The 26,055-nt window shown below is 48.7% G+C and overlaps 1 protein-coding gene across 5 annotated transcripts in view; it reads left to right on the plus strand.

Annotated features, from left to right (window-relative positions):
* FEZ1 (fasciculation and elongation protein zeta 1) overlaps window positions 1-15,972 on the plus strand; it is a 140,489-nt gene extending 124,517 nt beyond the window's left edge. For all 5 annotated transcript variants that reach the window (XM_088481775.1, XM_088481777.1, XM_088481776.1 and 2 more), the window contains 2 exons: window positions 9,875-9,940; window positions 15,051-15,972. In XM_088481775.1, the coding sequence (XP_088337901.1) occupies window positions 9,875-9,940; window positions 15,051-15,067 (83 nt within the window). In that variant the 3' untranslated portion in view covers window positions 15,068-15,972. The remainder of the gene's footprint in view (window positions 1-9,874; window positions 9,941-15,050) is intronic.
* Window positions 15,973-26,055: the final 10,083 nt, after the last annotated feature.

Raw genomic sequence — 26,055 nt, forward strand, 5'->3', positions numbered from 1 at the left:
CAATGTCACTGTGTGCCCTGTGCACAGACTGCTATGTAACCTATCCTAATCACCCACCTCTCACACCAATGTCACTGTGTGCCCTGTGCACAGACTGCTATGTAACCTGTTCTATTCACCCACCTCTCACACCAATGTCTCTGTGTGCCCTGTGCACAGACTGCTATGTAACCTCTCCTATTCACCTACCAGTCACACCAATGTCACCCTGTGCCCTGTGCACATACTGCTATGTAACCTCCTATTCACCCACCACTCACACCTATGTCACTGTGTGCCCTGTGCACAGACTGCTATGTAACCTCTCCTATTCACCCACCACTCACACCTATGTCACTGTGTGCCCTGTGCACATACTGCTATGTAACCTCTCCTATTCACCCACCACTCACACCAATGTCACTGTGTGCCCTGTGCACAGACTGCTATGTAACCTCTCCTATTCACCCACCACTCACACCAATGTCACTGTGTGCCCTGTGCACAGGCTGCTATGTAATCTCTCCTATTCACCCACCACTCACACCAATGTCACTGTGTGCCCTGTGCACAGACTGCTATGTAACCTATCCTATTCACCCACCTCTCACACCAATGTCACTGTGTGCCCTGTGCACAGACTGCTATGTAACCTGTTCTATTCACCCACCTCTCACACCAATGTCTCTGTGTGCCCTGTGCACAGACTGCTATGTAACCTCTCCTATTCACCTACCAGTGACACCAATGTCACCCTGTGCACAGACTGCTATGTAACCTCTCCTATTCACCCACCACTCACACCTATGTCACTGTGTGCCCTGTGCACATACTGCTATGTAACCTATCCTATTCACCCACCACTCACACCAATGTCACTGTGTGCCCTGTGCACAGACTGCTATGTAACCTCTCCTATTCACCCACCACTCACACCAATGTCACTGTGTGCCCTGTGCACAGACTGGTGACAGCAGCGCCTTCACCCACCACTCACACCAATGTCACTATGTGCCCTGTGCACAGACTGCTATGTAACCTCTCCTATTCACCCACCACTCACACCAATGTCACTGTGTGCCCTGTGCACAGACTGCTATGTAACCTCTCCTATTCACCCACCACTCACACCAATGTCACTATGTGCCCTGTGCACAGACTGGTGACAGCAGCGCCTTCACCCACCACTCACACCAATGTCACTATGTGCCCTGTGCACAGACTGCTATGTAACCTCTCCTATTCACCCACCACTCACACCAATGTCACTGTGTGCCCTGTGCACAGACTGCTATGTAACCTCTCCTATTCACCCACCTTTCACACCAATGTCACTGTGTGCCCTGTGCACAGACTGCTATGTAACCTGTTCTATTCACCCACCACTCACACCAATGTCACTGTGTGCCCTGTTCACAGGCTGCTATGTAACCTCTCCTATTCACCCACCACTCACACCAATGTCACTGTGTGCCCTGTGCACAGACTGCTATGTAACCTATCCTAATCACCCACCTCTCACACCAATGTCACTGTGTGCCCTGTGCACAGACTGCTATGTAACCTGTTCTATTCACCCACCTCTCACACCAATGTCTCTGTGTGCCCTGTGCACAGACTGCTATGTAACCTCTCCTATTCACCTACCAGTCACACCAATGTCACCCTGTGCCCTGTGCACATACTGCTATGTAACCTCCTATTCACCCACCACTCACACCTATGTCACTGTGTGCCCTGTGCACAGACTGCTATGTAACCTCTCCTATTCACCCACCACTCACACCTATGTCACTGTGTGCCCTGTGCACAGACTGCTATGTAACCTCTCCTATTCACCCACCACTCACACCTATGTCACTGTGTGCCCTGTGCACATACTGCTATGTAACCTATCCTATTCACCCACCACTCACACCAATGTCACTGTGTGCCCTGTGCACATGCTACTATGTAACCTCTCCTATTCACCCACCACTCACACCAATGTCACTGTGTGCCCTGTGCACAGACTGCAATGTAACCTCTCCTATTCACCCACCACTCACACCAATGTCACTGTGTGCCCTGTGCACAGACTGCTATGTAACCTCTCCTATTCACCCGCCACTCACACCAATGTCACTGTGTGCCCTGTGCACAGGCTGCTATGTAATCTCTCCTATTCACCCACCACTCACACCAATGTCACTGTGTGCCCTGTGCACAGACTGCTATGTAACCTATCCTATTCACCCACCTCTCACACCAATGTCACTGTGTGCCCTGTGCACAGACTGCTATGTAACCTGTTCTATTCACCCACCTCTCACACCAATGTCTCTGTGTGCCCTGTGCACAGACTGCTATGTAACCTCTCCTATTCACCTACCAGTCACACCAATGTCACCCTGTGCACAGACTGCTATGTAACCTCTCCTATTCACCCACCACTCACACCTATGTCACTGTGTGCCCTGTGCACAGACTGCTATGTAACCTCTCCTATTCACCCACCACTCACACCAATGTCACTGTGTGCCCTGTGCACAGACTGCTATGTAACCTCTCCTATTCACCCACCACTCACACCAATGTCACTGTGTGCCCTGTGCACAGACTGGTGACAGCAGCGCCTTCACCCACCACTCACACCAATGTCACTATGTGCCCTGTGCACAGACTGAAATGTAACCTCTCCTATTCACCCACCACTCACACCAATGTCACTGTGTGCCCTGTGCACAGACTGCTATGTAACCTCTCCTATTCACCCACCACTCACACCAATGTCACTATGTGCCCTGTGCACAGACTGGTGACAGCAGCGCCTTCACCCACCACTCACACCAATGTCACTATGTGCCCTGTGCACAGACTGCTATGTAACCTCTCCTATTCACCCACCACTCACACCAATGTCACTGTGTGCCCTGTGCACAGACTGCTATGTAACCTCTCCTATTCACCCACCTTTCACACCAATGTCACTGTGTGCCCTGTGCACAGACTGCTATGTAACCTGTTCTATTCACCCACCACTCACACCAATGTCACTGTGTGCCCTGTTCACAGGCTGCTATGTAACCTCTCCTATTCACCCACCTCTCACACCAATGTCACTGTGTGCCCTGTGCACAGACTGCTATGTAACCTCTCCTATTCACCCACCACTCACACCTATGTCACTGTGTGCCCTGTGCACAGACTGCTATGTAACCTCTCCTATTCACCCACCACTCACACCTATGTCACTGTGTGCCCTGTGCACAGACTGCTATGTAACCTCTCCTATTCACCCACCACTCACACCTATGTCACTGTGTGCCCTGTGCACATACTGCTATGTAACCTATCCTATTCACCCACCACTCACACCAATGTCACTGTGTGCCCTGTGCACATGCTACTATGTAACCTCTCCTATTCATCCACCACTCACACCAATGTCACTGTGTGCCCTGTGCACAGACTGCTATGTAACCTCTCCTATTCACCCACCACTCACACCAATGTCACTGTGTGCCCTGTGCACAGACTGCTATGTAACCTCTCCTATTCACCCACCACTCACACCAATGTCACTGTGTGCCCTGTTCACAGGCTGCTATGTAATCTCTCCTATTCACCCACCACTCACACCAATGTCACTGTGTGCCCTGTGCACAGACTGCTATGTAACCTATCCTATTCACCCACCTCTCACACCAATGTCACTGTGTGCCCTGTGCACAGACTGCTATGTAACCTCTCCTATTCACCCACCACTCACACCAATGTCACTGTGTGCCCTGTGCACAGACTGCTATGTAACCTCTCCTATTCACCCACCACTCACACCAATGTCACTATGTGCCCTGTGCACAGACTGGTGACAGCAGCGCCTTCACCCACCACTCACACCAATGTCACTATGTGCCCTGTGCACAGACTGCTATGTAACCTCTCCTATTCACCCACCACTCACACCAATGTCACTGTGTGCCCTGTGCACAGACTGCTATGTAACCTCTCCTATTCACCCGCCACTCACACCAATGTCACTGTGTGCCCTGTGCACAGGCTGCTATGTAACCTGTTCTATTCACCCACCACTCACACCAATGTCACTGTGTGCCCTGTGCACAGACTGCTATGTAACCTCTCCTATTCACCCACCTTTCACACCAATGTCACTGTGTGCCCTGTGCACAGACTGCTATGTAACCTGTTCTATTCACCCACCACTCACACCAATGTCACTGTGTGCCCTGTTCACAGGCTGCTATGTAACCTCTCCTATTTACCCACCACTCACACCAATGTCACTGTGTGCCCTGTGCACAGACTGCTATGTAACCTATCCTAATCACCCACCTCTCACACCAATGTCACTGTGTGCCCTGTGCACAGACTGCTATGTAACCTGTTCTATTCACCCACCTCTCACACCAATGTCTCTGTGTGCCCTGTGCACAGACTGCTATGTAACCTCTCCTATTCACCTACCAGTCACACCAATGTCACCCTGTGCCCTGTGCACATACTGCTATGTAACCTCCTATTCACCCACCACTCACACCTATGTCACTGTGTGCCCTGTGCACAGACTGCTATGTAACCTCTCCTATTCACCCACCACTCACACCTATGTCACTGTGTGCCCTGTGCACAGACTGCTATGTAACCTCTCCTATTCACCCACCACTCACACCTATGTCACTGTGTGCCCTGTGCACATACTGCTATGTAACCTATCCTATTCACCCACCACTCACACCAATGTCACTGTGTGCCCTGTGCACATGCTACTATGTAACCTCTCCTATTCACCCACCACTCACACCAATGTCACTGTGTGCCCTGTGCACAGACTGCTATGTAACCTCTCCTATTCACCCACCACTCACACCTATGTCACTGTGTGCCCTGTGCACAGACTGCTATGTAACCTCTCCTATTCACCCACCACTCACACCTATGTCACTGTGTGCCCTGTGCACAGACTGCTATGTAACCTATACTATTCACCTACCAGTCACACCAAAGTCACTATGTGCCCTGTGCACAGACTGCTATGTAACCTCTCCTATTCACCCACCTCTCACACCAATGTCACTGTGTACCCTGTGCACAGGCTTTTATTGACAATTACATGAAGTAGCCAGATTGTTTTAGGTGGGAAAAATGATGTGTGTGTCCTCCTCCCATGGCAGTTGGTGACAGTTGGCTCCCCTTGGAGCAGGTGCCCAGGAGTCCAATCCAGTCACTGGCACACAATGACTTTGCTTTAACCCATATTTGAATAAAATACGCCACATTTAAGAAAAACGTGTCTAACTTGTAGAACAATTAACATAAATAGGCACTGCATAGAATAACATGCACAAATAGAAACAATAAATAATTATAAACTGATAGGCATCAAAACAATGACAGTTCAGGGTACACAGAAATGGGCGCTGGACCACAAGTGCCCTCATGTTTTATTCACACCTCGTGGTTTCACACCCTGGCATGCTGTCAATCAACTTCTGGGCCACATACTGACTGACGGCCGCCCATTCTTACCTAATCAATGCTTGGAGTTTGTCAGAATTTGTGGGTTTTTGTTTGTCCACTCGCCTCTTGAGGATTGACCACAAGTTCTCAATGGGATTAAGGTCTGGGGAGTTTCCTAGCCATGGACCCAAAATTTCAATATTTTGTTCCCCGAGCCACTTAGTTATCACTTTTGCCTTATGGCAAGGTGCTCCATCATGCTGGAAAAGGCATTGTTCCTCACCAAACTGTTCTTGGATGGTTGGGAGAAGTTGCTCTTGGAGGATGTTTTGGTACCATTCTTTATTCATGGCTGTGTTCTCAGGCAAAATTGTGAGTGAGCCCACTCCCTTGGCTGAGAAGCAACCCACCACATGAATGGTCTCAGGATGCTTTAGTGAGGAGAGAGGTGAGGGGAGGAAAGTTAGATCTGAGTATCATCAACACAAGATTATATTGGAGGCCAAAAGAGCTGATGAGTTCACCTAAAGAAGATGTTTAGAGGTAGAATAGGAGAAGTCCAAGAACAGAACCTTGAGGAACACCTACTGTAAGAGACTGTGGGGGGAAGAGGAGTCATGAGAGGAGACAGAGAAGGATCGGTCAGAGAGGTAGGAGACCAGTGTCATGTAGACCAAGGGAGTGAAGGATTTTTAGGAAGAGAGGGTGGTTCACAGTGTCAAAAGCAGCAGAGATGTCGAGGAGAATGAGCAGAGAGTAGTGGTCCTTGGATTTGGCAGCCAGGAGGTCGTTGCTGACTTTTGTGAGGGCAGTTTCAGTGGAATGGAGAGAACGGAAGCCAGACTGAAGGAGGGAGTGGGAGGAAAAAAAGGAGGTAAGGTGGTTGTAAACGATACGCTCAAGAAGTTTGGAGGCAAAAGGGATGAGACAGATGGGTCGGTAGTTAGAGAGAGCGTTAGGATCAAGGGTAGGTTTTTTAAGAATGGGGGAGACCAGTGCATGCTTGAATTCAGATGGAGCAGTGCCTGATGAGAGGGAGAGATTGAGGAGGTGGGAAATGTCGCAGGTGACCTTTGCATGCGTCTGAGTCGCACTGCGCACGCGTCGTGTCATTACCAATGTCGCTTGCAGTGAGGGTTTATTCTCAAAGTGATTGATGGGCAGGGACCGTTTGTGGGCGGGAAAGGGGAGGTGGTGACTCAAACGCAGAGTTGTTGCTGCTGTTTTTGGGGTGTGCCTCTGCCTACAGCTGCGATACCATACGCAAATTGCTCTGACGTCTGTTACAGTGGCCAAATTGCACGAGCATAGGGTTACTCAGAGTTTTTACAATCGCCTGATCTGTAACTGAGCTGCGTCTTTGTATATAGTCGCTTGGATTTGTAACGCCTGACAATCGTCTTAAGTACAAATCTTGGTGGCTGCGACATTTGAATATTTTCACAGAGCCACTGCGTAAAAATCTGCGGCGGCGGGTTTAGCGTACATATTTGAATCCAGCCTTGAATATGCACCCCTATAGGGCTGCAAACAAAAATACGCAATTTTAGGGTGAATTGTCGTTTCTGCTCAGTTGCAGCTGTTCATCACCGGCATCACCCGCAATTCACCCCTAACATTTCCTGCACTTATCTGTGTCTATCACAGGGAATGTATATATTGGACATGGTTCTATGTTCTATATGCAGGCTATGGGAAAACCCAATAGGGTACCTCTGTTACCACTTTGCCTGGTCTCTACCATATTCTTTTTACTTCTCTTGACAAACCCATCCCCACAATGGCATCTCAACAAGCCCGCATAATGGACCTCATTCAGAGGCGGTCGGAGGATGCAATTGGTCGCTCAGAAACTGGGCGGCCACTTGCATCCTGACCGCTCGCCTGTTGCGGTCGTTAGGCTGTGGGTTAACACCCACAGCTCTAACGACCGCTCCGGTGATGGTCGCGATGGTCAGAGACCATCGGGGCTTACGACGAGACCCTAGGGTAAGGGTCTCCATTGTCGTAAGCCCCGGAGAGCTTCTGGCTCTGTCTGAGCCGGAAGCTCTCCACTGACATCACTAGTGATGTCAGTGGGGCCGCCCCCAAACGGTAGGCGTTCCCATGGGAACGCCTCTGTTTGGGCTGCCACCCCCCCCGGCCCGCCTTCCAAACGGGGCGAGCTGTCAATCAACATCAACAGCTCGCCCCCTTTGGATCGAGACCCGCTATGACCGGCGCTGTCGGTCGTAGCGGGTCTCACGCATGCGCACGCCGGCGTGCGCATGCTCTGTGGGGGCCATCGACCCAGTCCGAGCGCTTCGGCGCTAACGACCGGGTCTGAATGACCCCCAATGTCCCAATCTTGATGATTATGTCACCTCAGTTAGACTGACCGGCGAGATCTGTTTAATGTAAGCATTAAGGGATGGATGTGTATAAATATTCCTGTTAGAGGATGTGATCTAGATTGTATGGGGCAGATTCAATTGGCTAATTGCCGCGCTGGCCCAATTCAATTACCGGGCATTTCTCACGTGGGAGTCCCCGAGACCTCGTGCTCAAGTCCCTGCAGTCGGACTTTACCTTGCAGCTCATGGAGGTGCGAGGTAAAATCCACTTTAAAACAACCAAATCAGCCTCGCGTACGGGGAAAAACCACATTGATACCAGTTTACGCGGAATCAATGTGTTTACGCGTGTGAGTCCCGATTTTCCGGTGCGGGAAAAATACTATTTAATTGAATAGCTTTTCCCCGCGTAGCGGGGATTTTGGACGGCAATTAGTCGCGGGGAGAACCATGCGGCTAATTGAATCAGCCCCTATGTTGGCGCTTTTGAAGAGCTGTCCCTTCTGCCTTGCAATGGGAGCTACTGGGGCACGCGTCACCAACCTCCATTAGGCTTGAATAGATCATATGACTTATGTTTACACCATGTGATCGGCTACTTTGTCCGATCATATCAGGTATGTATATTCATTTAAATACTGGGTTTTTATTCCAAATAGTGAAGTTACATTCATTATATGAATTCTAGACATTTTATATGTATTTTCATTATTTGTCAGTGCTGAAATTCTATACGGCTTGGTTGATTATGTTAATAATGAGCTACAGCTGCTAATTTCATTCACATAAGGGTTTATAAAGCCCTTCTATGGACATTTGGGGAATATGCTATTGAGGAAGCTGTTGGTCATTCCACAGCGAAACGCGTTTGCCATCCCACGGATATTGGTTATCTAATCATTGAGTGCTCCACTTATCGACACGCCATTGCAGCATCATCTCTGCAGGCTACTGAGACATGAATTTCATCATAAGCAAGCCTGGTAAATATTAGATAAGCTGGATATTCACCCGGATAATCATATTGAGGCCAGTGACTGTGTTGTACTTAATGCCGATTTCCACATCTAAGAAAAACTTTTTAACAGAAATTCGTTACATAGTTTATTCAATTCATTCTTTCAATCATTCATGTTTTTTAATTATTCGGACTATATTACGGAATACCAAATTAATTTTGTGTATGCTTTTTAATTATGAATTGCAGTAATAGCTTTTTTTCCTCAACCAAGCCATATAGCTACATATATTATATGCTATATTTTATGCAAATGATCAATTTTTTTATTGAAATTGTTTGTTTATTATGGTTTATTTACTTTAGAATATTAATTATATAATATTTTATTTTATTGTTGCATGGTATATACATAATAGATAATATTAGCGCTGTTCAATTTTTGTTTCTGTATAAATATTCCTGTTAGAGGATGTGATCTAGATTCTATGTTGGCGTTTTTGAAGAGCTGTACCGTCTGCCTCGCAATGGGAGCTATTGGGGCACGCGCCCAGGCTTCCACTGTATGCATGTTGAGGTGATGGGACAAACCTTACACAATTATCAATCATATAGATGTCCTATAGCAGGAATAATTTAATGTAAATATTAAGGGATAGGTGTGCATAATCTAAATTTAAAGGGAAATTAAAACAATATATATATATATATATATGTCTGAAAACATGCTAAGGTGCTTCGTTTTGGGAGAATAAGGGATTTTATAATAAAAAAAAGAAAATAGTTAATGCCTATATGGAATTAATAGTCAATTCTTACAAGCAAAACATATTAAGAAGTTTATATTTGTGTGGATTAGACGGTGACGTCTGCAAATCATATTAATCCCAGTGAAGAATGTGAATACTGTCCTAATTACTGCTGTGGATACTGTGCATTGTCTGTCTTATTGTGTATTATTCACACATTATTATCATTAATACTTTATATTGCTTCTGCAGTATTGTCAGGAATGCTTTCTATTGCTTGTTGCCATTATCATTAATATCTTGTCTTATGCCCATATTAGTAGTGTTTTATATTTTGTATAGTCCCTTTTTATTGTGTCTCCAGCATTGTCAGTATGTTGTTATTGTATTCACAGTATTATTTGCAATGAAAGAAGACAGCGAGAAGGTTCCTACACTATTAACAGACTACATTTTAAAAGGTAAAATTTATTTTTTCAGCCAAAAATATTTATAAACTGTCTATAAAATGATCAAACACTTGAAATTAGACCAAACCAGTCCTAGTTTAAATTAATTTAAAATTTGAACAATATTAACACTATTTTTAGACTTTATATGTCATCTAGTTAACACCACTTTTCTAGGATAATTCTGTAAATCCCAGCCCTAAACATGGCTTGCCTGCTATTGCTCCTCTCGCTCCTGCTGGCACCACGTGTTTGTTGGTTGGTGCCGAGTGTCCAAGGAAAGACCAGGTCGGCAGGAGGCGAGAGTCTTGTGATGTCTACCGCACAGACCTTACCTATCCCGACGTGGTCTTTTTACACACAGGCAGTGGCAGTAAGCATGGCAGCAGGGGGCCCACTGCTAATGTTGGGTGACCACCAGATCGCATGAGCACTGGATCCACATGTAACTAATCTTTTAGGATCAGGTAACTATGTGGTATTGTCCATATCAATCAGACATGCTTTCATTATCTACACTGTGGTAACAACAATAAAGACTTAATATGTCTGCAACTACTGTATGATGAGACTTCAAGTAATGAAGCAAGAAAATAATGTGCAGTACTTACTAGGGACTTCCTCTGGGAAGACATGGTTCAGGTGGGTGTCTTCCTATTCCTGTCTGGGAGAGGGGAACTGACAGTCACGGTCAATCCTCCATTAAATGAGGCCAGGAGGTTTAGCAGGTGGTGGCCCCCTGGCATGGTATCTCCATACTAGGCACAGTCTGGCCGTTAAAAGCTTGTCCTCTAGGGCAGTGGCCATGTGATCTGGGATTTGGGTGGAGGTTCTAAATCCTAGACCGCTCAGCACCTCCTTCTTGGTTGACTTCCTCACAAAGGCAAGTCCAGCAGAACATGCAGACAGTGGCATATCAATAATGGGTGCAGGGCACATGGGCCCGCGAGTCCAGGGGGGCCCGCAACGCACACACTGCACCCATATTATTTTAAACTTACCTGTCCGTGGTCCCACATCGGGTGTCAGCGCTGCTCAGAACACCGGAAAATGGCCACCGTGGCCATTTTGCCAGTGTTCTGCGCATGCGCAGTAGACTCTGGGCACACTCTAGTGCCCGGAGTCTACAAAGGCTCCGGTGGCTGGCCAGCCGCATCAGTCGGCTGCCGGCCACTGGGGAGAGAGGAAGGGGCCCCACGGGAAGTGCACACGGGCCCCCTCCTCTCTTAAGACGCCCCTGCATGCAGACCTATACATCCCCTTCTTTCCTCTTCTATACTTTCTTCTGCAGGGAAGTTCTAGATCAAAGGGGTGTTTTGTTCTGGATGGATCTTGCTAGGGTCAGATGTCTGTTTTGCAGACGCACAATCACTTATTTGATTGTGCTGTCTTTTTTTTACCACTTTCTCGGTTATGTTGGATCAGATAAAGGGAGTTATCGAAGAGTCACGTCTGGAGGAGTGATGTCAGTGACAGTCAAGTGAGAACACCTTATGTGCAGCTTCCAAGGCTAAGGGACAGCTGCTCCACATACTCACTGATCTGGAATAACCACCCTGGGCTTAGCTTTTGGCCCAATTTAATGTGGAACTCACACAACTCGCTGCACGCCCCTGAGGGGTGAGTGATGTCATCTCCATTCTGATTCCTGCACTAAATCCTCAGGGAATGACTTGATTGATCTGAAAGCTCTTGGCTAGAGGTCTTTGGGCTCCTCAGCAGTATGGTTTTGTTAAGGTTTCATCTTCTTTAGAAAGGAGCCCAGGAGCAGATGCTCCTGCTAGGCTGGGCCAGAGTTCAGGTATTGCTTAGTCATGAGGGGGTATCAGACCCCAATGACCTTTCTCAGAAAGCAGATGAGGTGGTGGAAGCTTTTAACTGAAAGGATTCCTTGTACTTTGCCATAATCACCTCCACACCGCCACCTAGAGGAATTGTTGTCACACAAAACATTTAGTAAGGCAAAAGCTGTTTAAAAGGAAGAAGAAACAGTAAATCCTTTAACTTAAAGGAATAAAAAAAAGGAAATTAAATGTTAAGCATGGATCAAACCAAAATGAAATGTATGGGTCTTGTGCAGGTAGCAAAACTTCTCTCCCAAGTGAGCATAATGATTGTCCCAGGCCACTACTAGTCAAATTCCAAATGTTGTAGCCCGGATAGGAAATTCAAGATCACCCTTAAGTCGATCTACGCTGGAGCTCTTATACCAGCTTGGGTTGCACAAGATGGTGGAAAGGAAAGTTGCTTGGAGCAGCTGTTGGAAGGCTGGCAGTCAGGAAAACCCAGGACAGAATTGCTGACCTAGGGCCTGATTCAGACCCACTCGCGAGCGGCTGTCCGCTCACAAGTGGGTCGATGTTATGCACTGAGCATGCGCACGACGGAGGGAGCTCCGTCGTGCGCATGCGCCAGATGCGACGAGCGAAGGAAAGTCCTTCGCTCGTTGTGTCCGATCAAAGGGGGCGTGCTGTCAATGTTGATTGACAGCACGCCCCCTTTGGTGGGCGTGCCGGGGGCGTGCCTCCCTGACGGGGGCGTTCCCACGGGAACGCCTCCCGTCAGAAGCCGGCCCACTGACATCACTAGTGATGTCAGTGGGAGTGATTTTGGCTCTGATAGAGCCAAAATCACTCCGGAGCTTGCGGTTGAAAACCTCAACCGCAGGCTCCGGCTCGCAATTTCGATGGTCGCGATGGTCTCGACCATCGCGCCCATCAAAAAGCACGCTCGTATAGCCTGTGGGTGGTGACCCACAGCTATACGAGCGTCCAGGAGGACGCTCCATGAAAATGGAGCCCGGCCCTCATTCAGAGCGTGCGCTCTGCTCAGAGCGTACGGCTCTGAATGAGGGCCCTAGTTGGGCTTTCGGCATCTGATAGAGCTATTGATGCTGGACTCACTGAGGCTAGGATTTCAGTTTTAGTGGTCTTGGTGTGCCATATACTCTGGTTTAAGGATGGTGTAGTGAGAACGGTCTAGTGCCAAGCTTTTTCTGGAAAGGTCTTGTTTGGTCCAGATCTGGATTCAATTATTGGCCATGCCATGGGTAGAGTTACTGTGTCCCCATAATGCTCCAAAACCTAGGGCTCCTAGTCTTCTTTCCCTGCAGAAGGAAAGGACAGAAACCTATCACACAGGTTTGGCCAGTTAAGCAACCACCTTTTAGACCCACATAAAAATTGCTGGCACGAGGGGCACTCTGCCCACCCGGCAGCAACTATGGTGGGAGTCTTTCAACTGTTTTTCAAGATCAGTGGTTCAATTCCACTTCAAATTCCTGCAAAAGGAACATAGATCATTAATGTATTCTAGATCTACTGAAGTCCCCACCCAGACGTTTCTTCAGCACTGGGGACAGGACAAGATGATTAGCTCTGCAGGAAGCCACTCAGTCATTAATTCCCTCAGGGGTGGTCATTCTAGTTCCAGGAGAGGTTATTTACTTACCTGCTGAGATGTATCAGTTGCTTGCACTAGATGCCCATTGCACATTAGAGCCATAAGTTGTTATACAGGGCATGGAAAAGTGTCATTACATTGATGCTGGCCATCATTCACCCAAAGCTTTGAAATGGTAAATATATAGAGGAGATAACAACTGTATAGAATACTTCGATATAACATCTATTGGATGTAATACAATTTAGGTGTCTGCGGTCTCCCCTGAGATGAACTATGAAAGTAATTGGCAAGCCTTCATATAACCTCCTTTATTGTGTTTTAGCTAAGAGTCAGTCTCATGCTGGTAGGAACACGGCACTCTTCATCGGCTTTCCGTGTCCGATGCGCGGGGTACTAATACCCTGACACAGACAGGACTATACGCTGTAAATCCGATGTGCGGGGTACCAATACCCTGACACAGGCAGAAGTGCAGTCTGCATAGATTTATTTACTTGGACACGTTATTGCTTGTTTTAGTGCTTGAAGTTTCCTACTTATTCCAACACTGTTGAAATATATGAGAGATTAACCCCTTTGCGGTGAAGGACGAGTCCCACTTGTCAGCTGCTTGTACACTAATCTGCGGAGGGCGAGAGGGTGTTTCCAGGAAATGCCGGCACTGTAGTGTATATAAAACAATGAATCAAAATCTTGTGGGGTGGGGGGGTGGGTAGGTAGGTACTTTGACTCCCTCTGTCTTCCCCACTGTATAAGATAGAAATATAGGGGCTCCCTCCTTTGAAAGAAGAAAGCCCCCTGTATAAAACCATGTGCCCCCATAGAAATGTATGGCTAGTGATTAGTGTGGTCACTTGGTATTACTTCCTTCCCCCATCCCCCCCAAACCAGTCCTCTATAAAATCAGGGGCACCCACATTTGGAAGAGGCGGATACCCTCTTTCAGATGATGTGGCCCCTAGTTAGTTCTGGTGATCCCCTTTGATGTATACTTTGTATGGGTAATGTACAGAGAACATAAATCAGTGATGGTGATGTTGGAAAATGGCCTCAGCACAGGGGTGAGAGAGCTCAGCAGTGAAGGGGTAAATGCAATCACTTCTGTTATATGGGGGCATTCTATGAAAGTCGGGAAATCTGATAATATGCTAAATCTTTTTAGCCCTCCAAAAAAAAAAAAAAAAAAGAATAAATCCATATTTCCTATTTGTTTCAGACAAGAAAACTTACTACAGGTTTGTGGAGCTCTGATTCAATGACCACAAAAACCCATTAACATAACTATACAATTTCATATAGTCTATGAGTGAACTTTTACTGTGACCGTAACCAAAGCGCTCCCCATGTGATACCCCTCCGCATAAGGGTCGGGGAAAATGCCCGTTGTGTGATATTGTAGGAGGACTAGAACAAAGGATGATCTTACGTTACGTCAAAATGTCCATTTGTCCTTTCTATAGAATATCCTTCTTCATGATTAGACCTATACAGCTACATTATGTAATTCTCCTCCTGTCTGAGGCCACATGACTGTAGCCATCAGATGTAAGTAGACGGAACACCCTCTCCCTGAGCACAGCAGCTGTGAGGGAAGTATTGTCTGGGTCACACAATTGTCTTTTGGTGGGGAGAGAGGGGGGGGGGGGGGGGGGGTGTTATATTGTTACAGCCGGAGGCCTTATTTGTAACATTCATTCTCTTTTGTGTTTCCCTCTAGTGCTATGCCCAACCTAACGTGTGCCAAGGAGAACGCCAATCAGGGAGGGACATACGCGTTACATCCGGACTGCATGACATAACATTTACATTTTGCATTGAATTAATCTGATTTACAGGCCGGTATGGATCATTACCTATTGCTTTCTCGACAGTTTAACCACTATCTGCTCAGAGGAACCCGGGATTTAACCCCTGCTATTTTGTGTTATTCATGAGCCCCCCCCCCCCGAGTAGTCTTCTGCCGGGACATCTGCCCCCTGCTGGAAGTAGGCGGTAGTCAGGTGTCTTCTGGCAGAACCCTACTTGGGGGACAAGTTGTACCTTTATGGCCACGTAATGTGATATTTTAGGACCGTTTTCTGCTGTGTACAGAAGTGTCTTTCTGTCATGTGTGAACCCTGTAAATGACTTCCCGTGGAACAAGCTGAGGAGATGAATTATTGTCTGTACCTGTTCTGTGAGGTGGGGGGGGAAAGACGATGACCCGGAGCACATCCTCGCGGTAACCCATCTATAGTGCGCAGCATGGCGGGAAGGCGCCTCCGTGTCATTGTAATCACAGGGGACACGTGTCCTCCGGGTCCGTTATCTGTAGCAGTCCATATTGTTTTACTGACATCAGCCCTCTCTCTAACGGTATCGCTGAGGTAGTGACCTGTTCCGTGTAATAGGCCATTTTCTGCTCCTCCCCGGAGAGGACACCGGAGTACATGTGTAACATTGACCGCTGTGATGGAAGGTCTTTCTGACAGGTGGGAGTATTGCCACCTGCCCTCTCTCACCGGCATAAAGCGGCAATGTGGTTCCTGAAGACGGACGGAGGCGGGGACTGGCGCACGGAAGGCCTTTGTACATTGTAGTGTATTAGAACATGTCTTGCCATGTATTATATGATAGCTAAATAAATCTCATGTAGAGTATTGTGCTGTGCGTTACATGTGATTACCGGTATGAAGGAGAACGACCGCCTTCTGCTCAGTGAGAGGACGGAACCGAATGTTCTATTTACCAGTTATTCCCGGCTGTCTGGGATGAATAGTGATTTCCTTTATTATTCCTGGCCCTGCTCATCGTATAGATGCACTTGATTGGGGGGGGGGTCACACAGGATTGGCAGAAGCTCTGACACGCACAGCGGCTGCTCATAGTCTCACAATAAGGGGTCTAACGCTCGGGACAAAACCAGCGCTGAGACCGACTAATGAATAAAGAGACAACGTTCTGCCACAGCGACGTCACTCACCCAGGTGGTCACTCAGGTCATTCCCCATACTCATACTCCTGGACCTGTGTGTGTCACTATTCATTACCACCCTCCCCTGCTCCCAGCCTACCTCATCTACTGGGGAACAATCTCCCCCTTCACCCTCCAGCAGCCCCTCTACGCTGACAACACCCAAATCTCACCCTCCCCTTGTGTTCTGTCTCATCTAGCCACATCCATGTCCCAACATTAAAGCTTAACATGTCCAAAGTGAAGGTTCTGTTCCCTCCTCTCGTCATCACCTCCCCTCTCCCAATCCTGCTGCCTCGGGGTCACAGTGCCTCCCTTGTAGTCCTGTTGCCTCCACCTTAGAACTATGCCATGATCTTATCTCACCATGTGCTGCCTATAGCAGATGGGGCATTTCCTCACTATAGTCCTTCTCTTCCCCTCACATCTGAGGTCTGGAGGACACGAGGAGCAGTGCAGGGATTTGCAATTATAATTACTCACCGACAAAGCAGTCACCAACACCACCCTTCATACATACCAAATTACTCTCCATCGCCCTGTTACAGCTACCTCTGACCCGAGCCATCACTCACTCCTGCCCTCTAGGCATCTCCTGTGCTGCTACCTGCTACGGAATACCCAACCTCGCCCAATCACTGTCCCCTCTCTGAAAGCCCATTTATTTATTAGAGCTTACACTACTTCCACATTACTAATTCACTTCATACCTACTGTACTCCTACCTACAGTATATTACTCACACTAATGCACCCACTCCCACCTATACTACTCACACTCGTACACCCTCACACCTCCCCTACTCCTACCTATACTACTCACACTGGTACACCCTCACACCTCCCCTACTCCTACCTATACTACTCACACCTCCCCTACTCCTACCTATACTACTCACACCTACCATACTCCCACCTATACTACTCACACTGGTACACCTTCACACCTACACTACTCCCACCTATACTCACACTGGTACACCCTCACACCTACCCTACTCCAACCTATATTACCCACACCTCCCCTACTCCTACCTATACTACTCACACCTCCCCTACTCCTACCTATACTACTCACACTGGTACACCTTCACACCTACACTACTCCCACCTATACTACTCACACTGGTACACCCTCACACCTACCCTACTCCAACCTATATTACCCACACTGGTATACCCTCACACCTCCCCTACTCACACCTCCCCTACTCCTACCTATACTACTTACACTGCTACTACTCACACCTCCCCTACTCCCACCTATACTACTCACACTGGTACACCCTCACACCTCCCCTACTCCCACCTATACTACTCACACTGGTACACCCTCACACCTCCCCTACTCCTACCTATACTACTCACACCTACCCTACTCCCACCTATACTACTCACACCTCCCCTACTCCTACCTATACTACTTACACTGCTACTACTCACACCTCCCCTACTCCCACCAATACTACTCACACTAATACACCCTCACACCTCCCCTACTCCCACCTATACTACTCACACTGGTACACCTCCCCTCCTCCCACCTATACTACTCACACTGGTATACCCTCACACCTCCCCTACTCCCACCTCCCCTACTCCTTACACTGGTACACCCTCACACCTCCCCTACTCCCACCTATACTACTCACACTGGTACACCCTCACACCTATACTACTCACACTGGTACACCCTCACAACTCCCCTACCTCCCCTACTCCTACCTATACTACTTACACTGCTACTACTCACACCTCCTCTACTCCCACCTATACTACTCACACTGGTACACCCTCACACCTCCCCTACTCACACTGGTACACCCTCACACCTCCCCTACTCCCACCTATACTACTCACACCTCCCCTACTCACACTGCTACTACTCCCACCTCCCCTACTCCTACCTATACTATTTACACTGGTACACCCTCACACCTCCCCTACTCCCGCCTATACTACTCACACTGGTACACCTCCCCTCCTCCCACCTATACTACTCACACTGGTATACCCTCACACCTCCCCTACTCCCACCTCCCCTACTCCTTACACTGGTACACCCTCACACCTCCCCTACTCCCACCTATACTACTCACACTGGTACACCCTCACACCTATACTACTCACACTGGTACACCCTCACAACTCCCCTACCTCCCCTACTCCTACCTATACTACTTACACTGCTACTACTCACACCTCCTCTACTCCCACCTATACTACTCACACTGGTACACCCTCACACCTCCCCTACTCACACTGGTACACCCTCACACCTCCCCTACTCCCACCTATACTACTCACACCTCCCCTACTCACACTGCTACTACTCCCACCTCCCCTACTCCTACCTATACTATTTACACTGGTACACCCTCACACCTCCCCTACTCCCGCCTATACTACTCACACTGGTACTACTCACACCTCCCCTACTCCCACCTATACTACTCACACCTCCCCTACTCCCACCTATACTACTCACACTGGTACACCCTCACACCTACCCTACTCACACTGGTACACCTTCACACCTACACTACTCCCACCTATACTACTCACACCTACACTACTCCCACCTATACTACTTACACTGCTACTACTCACACCTCCCCTACTCCCACCTATACTACTCACACTGGTACACCCTCACACCTCCCCTACTCCTACCTATTCTACCCATTATACTGCACCCTTACAGCTGTCCCAATATCCACTCTGAGCAAACATGCTCATTTTATCTGATCTCTGTTATAGATTGTTCAGGTGCACATTTATCACATACTGCAAAGCAGGATACAGTTCATTTACCGGCGTCCGGAATACTGGACGTCAGCATCCCGACTCTGTACTAAAAAGAGGCGTCTAAATACTGACCCCCTATGTTCAGCCAGACGCCGAATTCCCGACGCCCGGCAGGGGCTTTTAGCTGTTAGGCGCGGGGGCGGCTGCAGAGGGTTAGTTTTAACCACCCTTCGGGGGACTTATGGTTAGGCACCTCTCAGGGAGGGTTGGGCTAGGGGAAGGGGGGTTTGTGTTAGGCACCAATAAAGGAGGGGTACTTACCAGCCCCAGTCGGGATCCTGACGGTTCGTGCTTCCAGCGTCGGTATTTAGTCCGCCAGCAATACATCCGATGGCATTACATAGCGATTCCTGCAAAGCGATATGGCCCATGGTCTTATTGCGATAAGCATGCTGCAATGAGAATGTACGATATAGATGAGCGCCCGTCGGTACGATATAGAACACGCACAGAGCCCGTCCCGGTGAAGTGTCCGGGTCCCGGCGTTGTGCTCGGAGTGAAGTGACCTGTGTCTTCACTCCTCTCGGGACTACTGCGCATCCTACTAACCACGCATGTGCAGCGGCCATTAGAACCCTCTCCCAGTCATTTTTGCACTGTGCAGTATGGGCTACAGCAGCACAACGTCATCTTCAGATGCGCATTCTGGAGCCTGGTAAAGCAGAAACCATCGCATCCCCCATAGAAACCTACGGGGGCTGCGGGTGCTGTCAGAAATGCAGATATCTGCTGCGATCCCTCCATAATACATTCAAAGGATACTTAATATTTTCAGGTATCCCCCGTTTCTACTTCAGGGTCCATAGGCTCCACAGGGAGACCTTAGGGTATTGCTGGATCTGGATCCCGGGCACCACGCAGGTAAAAGCTTTGCTCCCAGGATGCACTGGTCCATCCTCCCTGTACCCTGAGCCAGAGACACCTCAGTGTAAGTTGGTGCCCGGCCGAACTTGGGTCAGTTTGCGCAGAGGGGCTGATTAGCAGCCCCAAAGCTGGTTTTATTTCATGATTTCATTGTTTTTGATCATCTTCAGAGCGGGCAGCAGCAGATTGTCACAGGACGTCTGCGCTGCCGCTCCGTCACCCCGCCGGCGCCAGTAAAGATCTGGGCTTCTCTGCACTAGCCGGCCCCCACGTGACATCCCGGACTGCTGTCTGACGTACGGGGACAGGTAAGAGCAGATCACTGCTTGCGGTGACCCGCGTATTAAGCAGTCCTAACCTCCGGTCTCGGGGGACAGACTGGAGGTGCTGGCTGTGGAGGCAAGCACACAATACCCTGCACTCCACTAGACCACCTGGGACTTGTAGTTGGTGCGGGAGCCAGCGTCACGGGGGTTAATTGCCGGCCAGGGGAGGCAGCCTTCCCTGTTTAGCAGCTCCTCCCCCTCAGCTCAGCGCGCCTCTGGCTTTGCTGAGCTGTTTCCTCCTGCGACCACGCCTCCTCTGAGGTCTCCGGCGGCCATTTTCTTTGGATGGTGCAATGCAGATCTCTCAGGACAGCATGTAGTCCAGTCCCCCTGCATACCTCTCCCTTGGGTTAGTGTATACAGCACTATAGCCTTCCCAGACACTGAATCTGGGCAGATGATTGCAGTGCCATTTGCAGTATGTGATACAATGCAGATATATATGTGACTTATGCTAGCACTGACTGTCTTTTTTCTGATCTGTCATTATATTTATCCCTTTACTTTACTACCAGCCCTAAGAGGTGTAATTAGGGTGGTTCTTTGACCTCACATATATACATTCAAGCATTGTTGAGGTCTGTCACATACGGTTGTGTGTGGCACGGTGCCATATTGTTGGACCAGTGATTTGCATACATTGTGAGTGCCCAGTATGGCGTTTCCTGATTTTCCTATATATGTAAATATATATTGTCAGACATGTTTGACAAGGAGGTCGAGTGCAATGCTGCACCCTTTCTGCTCTCCTGTAGGCTCTGTGCTGCAGGGGTGAGTAAGGAGGATCTCAGGCCTCTATTGCGAGTTGTCTGGCGGTCCCGGCTGTTTTACCCCATATTGGGTTACCGCAACAAACCATCCTTCCCTCTCAGGGTATCCTGCATTGTTTGCAGTCTATTCCTGTACCAGAGTCTGTCACTTCCTACCAGAGATTCCCGCAGTATATGCAGTCCCCTTCGGTATCGCAACAGTCTGTCATTCCCTTCCAGGGACTAACACAAGCTGTGCAACCACCCTGGGTGGATGTTTTCTCTAGTTCAGTTCAGAGTTTGGCAGCTTCATCTACGGCCTTTCAGACCATGTTGCGGAATGAAAGACCTTAGAAGGCATCTAAACGCCCTGTATTGTCAGCCCAGTCTACGCAGCTATCGGACACAGATGTATAATTATGATGGGGAAGTGGCTGATGCGTCTGATTCCCCTTCATAGGAGGTGGAGCCTAAATCAAATAATGTTCCGGCTTTGGTGCGGGTGGTCTGATCCATACTAGATATAGAGGATGATGTTCCTGCCCCTATATCCAAATACCCTCAGTTTAAACAGGTTAATGTGACTTCGGCAGTTTTTCCTCTCTGTGACCAGCTGGTAGACCATATGGCGGAGGCTTGGCAAGCACCTAGTAAGAGGTATCAGCTGCAAAAGCATTTGGCCTCATGTTATCCATTCCCTGAGGGGCACAAGAAGTGGGAATCACCTCCTGTAGTGGATTCTCATGTTACTCGCTTAATAAAAAGTGCCACACTACCCATGCCTTCCATTTCTTCCTTGAAGGATTCCACGGATAGGAAGGTGGAGATGTGCCTGAAATCTACTCTCGGGAACAGTTGCTTGTCCGTCCATGGCTATCTCATGGGTGGCTAAGGCAATAGAAGGTTGGGCAAATGTCCTGGAGGACACTTTACCGGAGGAGGCTCCTGAAACTCATAAGTCTTTGGTGAGCCACATTAGAGATGCGGCTGTTTATATTGGTGAGGTTTCTTTGGATGCCAGTCTGCTGACCTCTAGAGTCTCGGCCATGGCTGTGTCTGCTCGCTGCTCCCTGTGGCTTCGCTCCTGGAGGGCGGATGCTGATTCCAAAAAGGGCCTGGAGGCCTTGCCCTACAATGGGGAGATATTATTTGGCCCGGACTTGGACAATATTGTAGACACACTGGCAAAATCTAACTCAGCATCTCTGCCATCAGCATCTGCACCTTCCAATTCTAGAACCTCTTCCTTTTGGTCCTTTCGTCCTCAAGGAAAACCCAAAGGACAGTCTTTCCCTAGACAATCAGCGATCAAATCTACCACCAAGCCTAAGAAACCCTCAGCCTGATGGGACGGGCCTCCCTCTGGGGGATCCCAGAGTGGGAGGCCGACTTCTTCAGTTCGCCCAGTGCTGGCGTCAAACCACCAAGGATGCGTGGGTAAAAGTAGTGGACTCTCAGGGGTATGCTCTCTCATTCCGGCAAACACCTCCCCACCAATTTTTCTGCACAAGCCCTCCTTCCGACAACAACAAAGCCTTGCGGATCCAGGAAGCCATAGAGTCCTTGCTGAAAGCAGAGGTAATTGTGCCTGTTCCACTATTTGGGACTGGTTATTATTCTACTCTGTTTCTGGTTCAGAAGCCGAATGGGTCTCCTCAGCCTATCCTCAACCTCAAATCTCTGAACAAGTTCCTCAGAGTGCCCAAGTTCAGGATGGAAACTTTACGTTCCATCATTTTGGCTATGGAACCTGGGTATTAAATGCTATCCCTGGACATTCAGCGTTATCTACGATTTGCTATTCTGCACCAACACTTCCATTTTCGAGCACTGCCCTTTGGCTTATCCACGTCTCCAAGGGTCTTTACGAAAGTTATGGCTGTCATGGCAGCCCATCTGCGGAGTCAGGGTATACGACTCCTGCCATACCTGGACGACCTCCTCTTGCGGGCAGGTTCTCCAGAGATGCTTCAACACCACCTACACCTGACAATCGCTTGTCTACAAGCACACTGGTGGCTAATAAATTGGAAAATGTCCTCCCTAATTCCTTCACAGAGGATGGTTCATTTGGGAGCTTTTCTGGATTCTCACCAGCAGAGAATCTTCCTAACTCCAAAAAAGATCTCCTTGCTGCGAGTGCGCAGATTCCTCCACAGTCGTCGGGTGTCAGTACACTTGGCGATGCAGGTTCTAGGGTCCATGGTGTCCACATTCGATATGGTGGAATATGCTCAGTTTCATTAAAGGCCCCTGCAGGGGCTGATCCTCTCCAGATGGAACGGCTTAGCCCACCGGATCAAGGCTCAGACGATGGTGCTCTCTCCGGAGGTGCGCCTGTCTCTGTCTTGGCTTCTATCACCTCATCTCACCAACGGTCCCCCCTTTTGGATCCCGGACTGGGTTCTCCTCACGACAGATGCCAGTCTCCGGGCTGGGGCGCAGTGACCGGTCCGCACTCATTTCAGGGCTGTTGGACAGCAGTCGAAGCAGCCCTGTCCATCAACATATTGGAACTACGGGCCGTGTACAGGGCCCTCAGGATGGCAAGTCACATTCACGGAAAATCCGTGCAGGTTCAGTCTGACAACGCCACCACTGTGGCTTACATCAACCATCAGGGAGGCACTCTAAGTCAGCAGCAATGACAGAAGTGTCACAAATTCTGACGTGTGCGGAATTCCACCTCCCGGCAATTTCGGCAGTGTTCATTTCAGGAGTTCTCAATTGGGAAGCAGACTTCCTCAGCCATCACGACTGCATCCAGGGGAATGGTCTCTTCACCTAGAGGTGTTTCAACTCCTAGTGGACAAATGGGGCCTCCCGGAGGTGGACCTCATGGCCTCCCGACACAATCACAAGTTACCAGTGTACAGGTCCAGAACAAGAGAGGCCGAAGCAAACTTGATGGACGCTCTGTCAGTAAAGTGGGTTTTCCAGTTTGCGTACCTCTTTCCTCCGATATCCCTGTTTCATTAGGTTCTTCGGAAGTTAAACCAAGATGGAGGCACATTCCTGCTGGTGTCTCCAACTTGGCCCAGACGTTATTGGTACTCGGATCTTAGGAGTCTCTCCATCGACACTCCGTTCCTGCTGCCTCAACGTCCGGACCGGTTATTTCAGGGTCCTTGCCTTTTCCCCGCACCTGGATCGTCTGTCTTTGATGGCGTGGCTCTTGAGAAATCCATCCTAAGATCCAAGGCATTCTCAAGCTCAGTCATCGGCACGATGCTCCGAGCACGTAAGCCTGCTTCGGACAGAATATACTACAGGGTGTTACATACATATTTCCAGTGGTGTCGCTCTTGGGATTACGACCGTCAGGTGTTTCGTGTTTCCAGGATTCTGGCATTCCTTCAAGCAGGATTGGACCTCTGCCTTCGCCTGGATTCATTGAAAGTACATGTCTCCGCACTGTCAGTGTGGTTCCAACGAAGGATAGTTCTGAATCCGGAGAACACCCTGTAGAAAGGTGTGGATATCTGGGTGCAAAGTCCCTTTGTCCCACCTGTGGCTCCTTGGGATTTAGCGGTTGTTCTTCAGGCCCTCCAGGGTCCTCCATTTGAACCACTAGATTTGGTGTATCTCAAGTGGTTAACGGCTGTGACTCTTTCTCCTGGCAATTGCTTCTGCCAGGAGGGTGTCAGAATTGGGGGCGCTCTCCTGTCGTCTTCCCTTTCTGATATTTCACCTGGACAGGGCTGTGCTTTGCACTCGCCCTGAATTTCTTCCTAAAGTGGTTTCTAATTTCCATATTAATCAGGAAATTATTGTACCGGACTTTCAGTCACCTGATCTCTCGGCAGGTGAGGCCTCATTGGTCCGTGCTCTTTGATTTCTGAAGAGAACTGGTCCGGTCCACATAAATCCAGACTCCTTATTGGTGCTCTATGGATTTCACAAGAAAGGATGGCCAGCCAATAAACAAACATTAGCCAGATGGCTTCGTATGACTATCTCAGAGGCTTACACACAGGCAGGCCTTCCTGTTTCGGCTTCTGTTATTGCTCATTCTACTCTGTCTGTGGGCCCCTCGTGGGCAGCTCGCCGTGGCACCTCGGCTGTTCTGCTTTGTAAGGCGGCCACGTGGTCTTCCATTCAGACCTTTCTAAGGTTCTATGCATTTGATACCTTCGCCTCTCATGATGCTTCCTTTGGGCGCCGGATTCTCCTCTTAGCGCAGGAGCGTCCCCACCCTTAAAAGAGCTGCTTTGGGACATCCTCAAGGTTTTCCTATGGAGCCTATGGACCCTGAAGAAGAAAATAAGAGTTATGGTAAGAACTTACCTTTGATAACTTGCTTTCTTCGAAAATCCATAGGGTCCACAGGGCACCCGCCAAGACGCACCTGGCTTCATAGGGGCTCGGTCACCGGTTTTCAGTCTCTTTCTCTGTGAGTGTGATTCTCGAGTGTTCCAGTCTTCCGTCTCTCTTTATCCTCCTCCGGCCTTTGACTACTTACCAACAGAGGTGCCTCTGGCTCGGGGGAGGGTTATATGGAGGATGGACCAGCTTTTAACTGCGTGGTGTCCGGGATTCAGCTATACCCCAAAGTCTCCCTGTGGACCCTATAGACTTTGAAGAAAGAGTTAACAAAAAGTAAGTTCTTACCATAACTCTCATTTTAATGATAAATAGGCCTCTTAATATCTCACATGAGCACTGCTCTTACCCACCCTGTGTTTCCAAGTCTGCATTTAGTTTGTCTACTTTGCTGGCCCGTGTTTTATGTACGCCCTGCTTTCTCCACTGTCAGACATTGTGGGACCTTACAAATCTACGATAATCAGAGTATCAACAATTAATTAAAATCCAGCCCTAATGGGACTGTGTACCCTCCCCCTTCCCGATTGCATTTCTGGCAAAGTCTAGGTGGGATTTCATGTGAGTAGTTGCCAAGGGTAGTTTTCGGTTTGCCTCTCCCCATAATAATGCAGATTAGTGCTGTGTCCAGCTGTTGTTGGACAGTTTCACCCACCTCTGCCATGGAAGACTGGTACAGTTACTGTGTAGGCTTCTGGTG

This window comes from Taudactylus pleione, unplaced genomic scaffold (genome assembly GCF_031769625.1).
Source record: "Taudactylus pleione unplaced genomic scaffold, aTauple2 ptg000278l, whole genome shotgun sequence".
NCBI classification, from domain to species: Eukaryota; Metazoa; Chordata; class Amphibia; order Anura; family Myobatrachidae; genus Taudactylus; species Taudactylus pleione.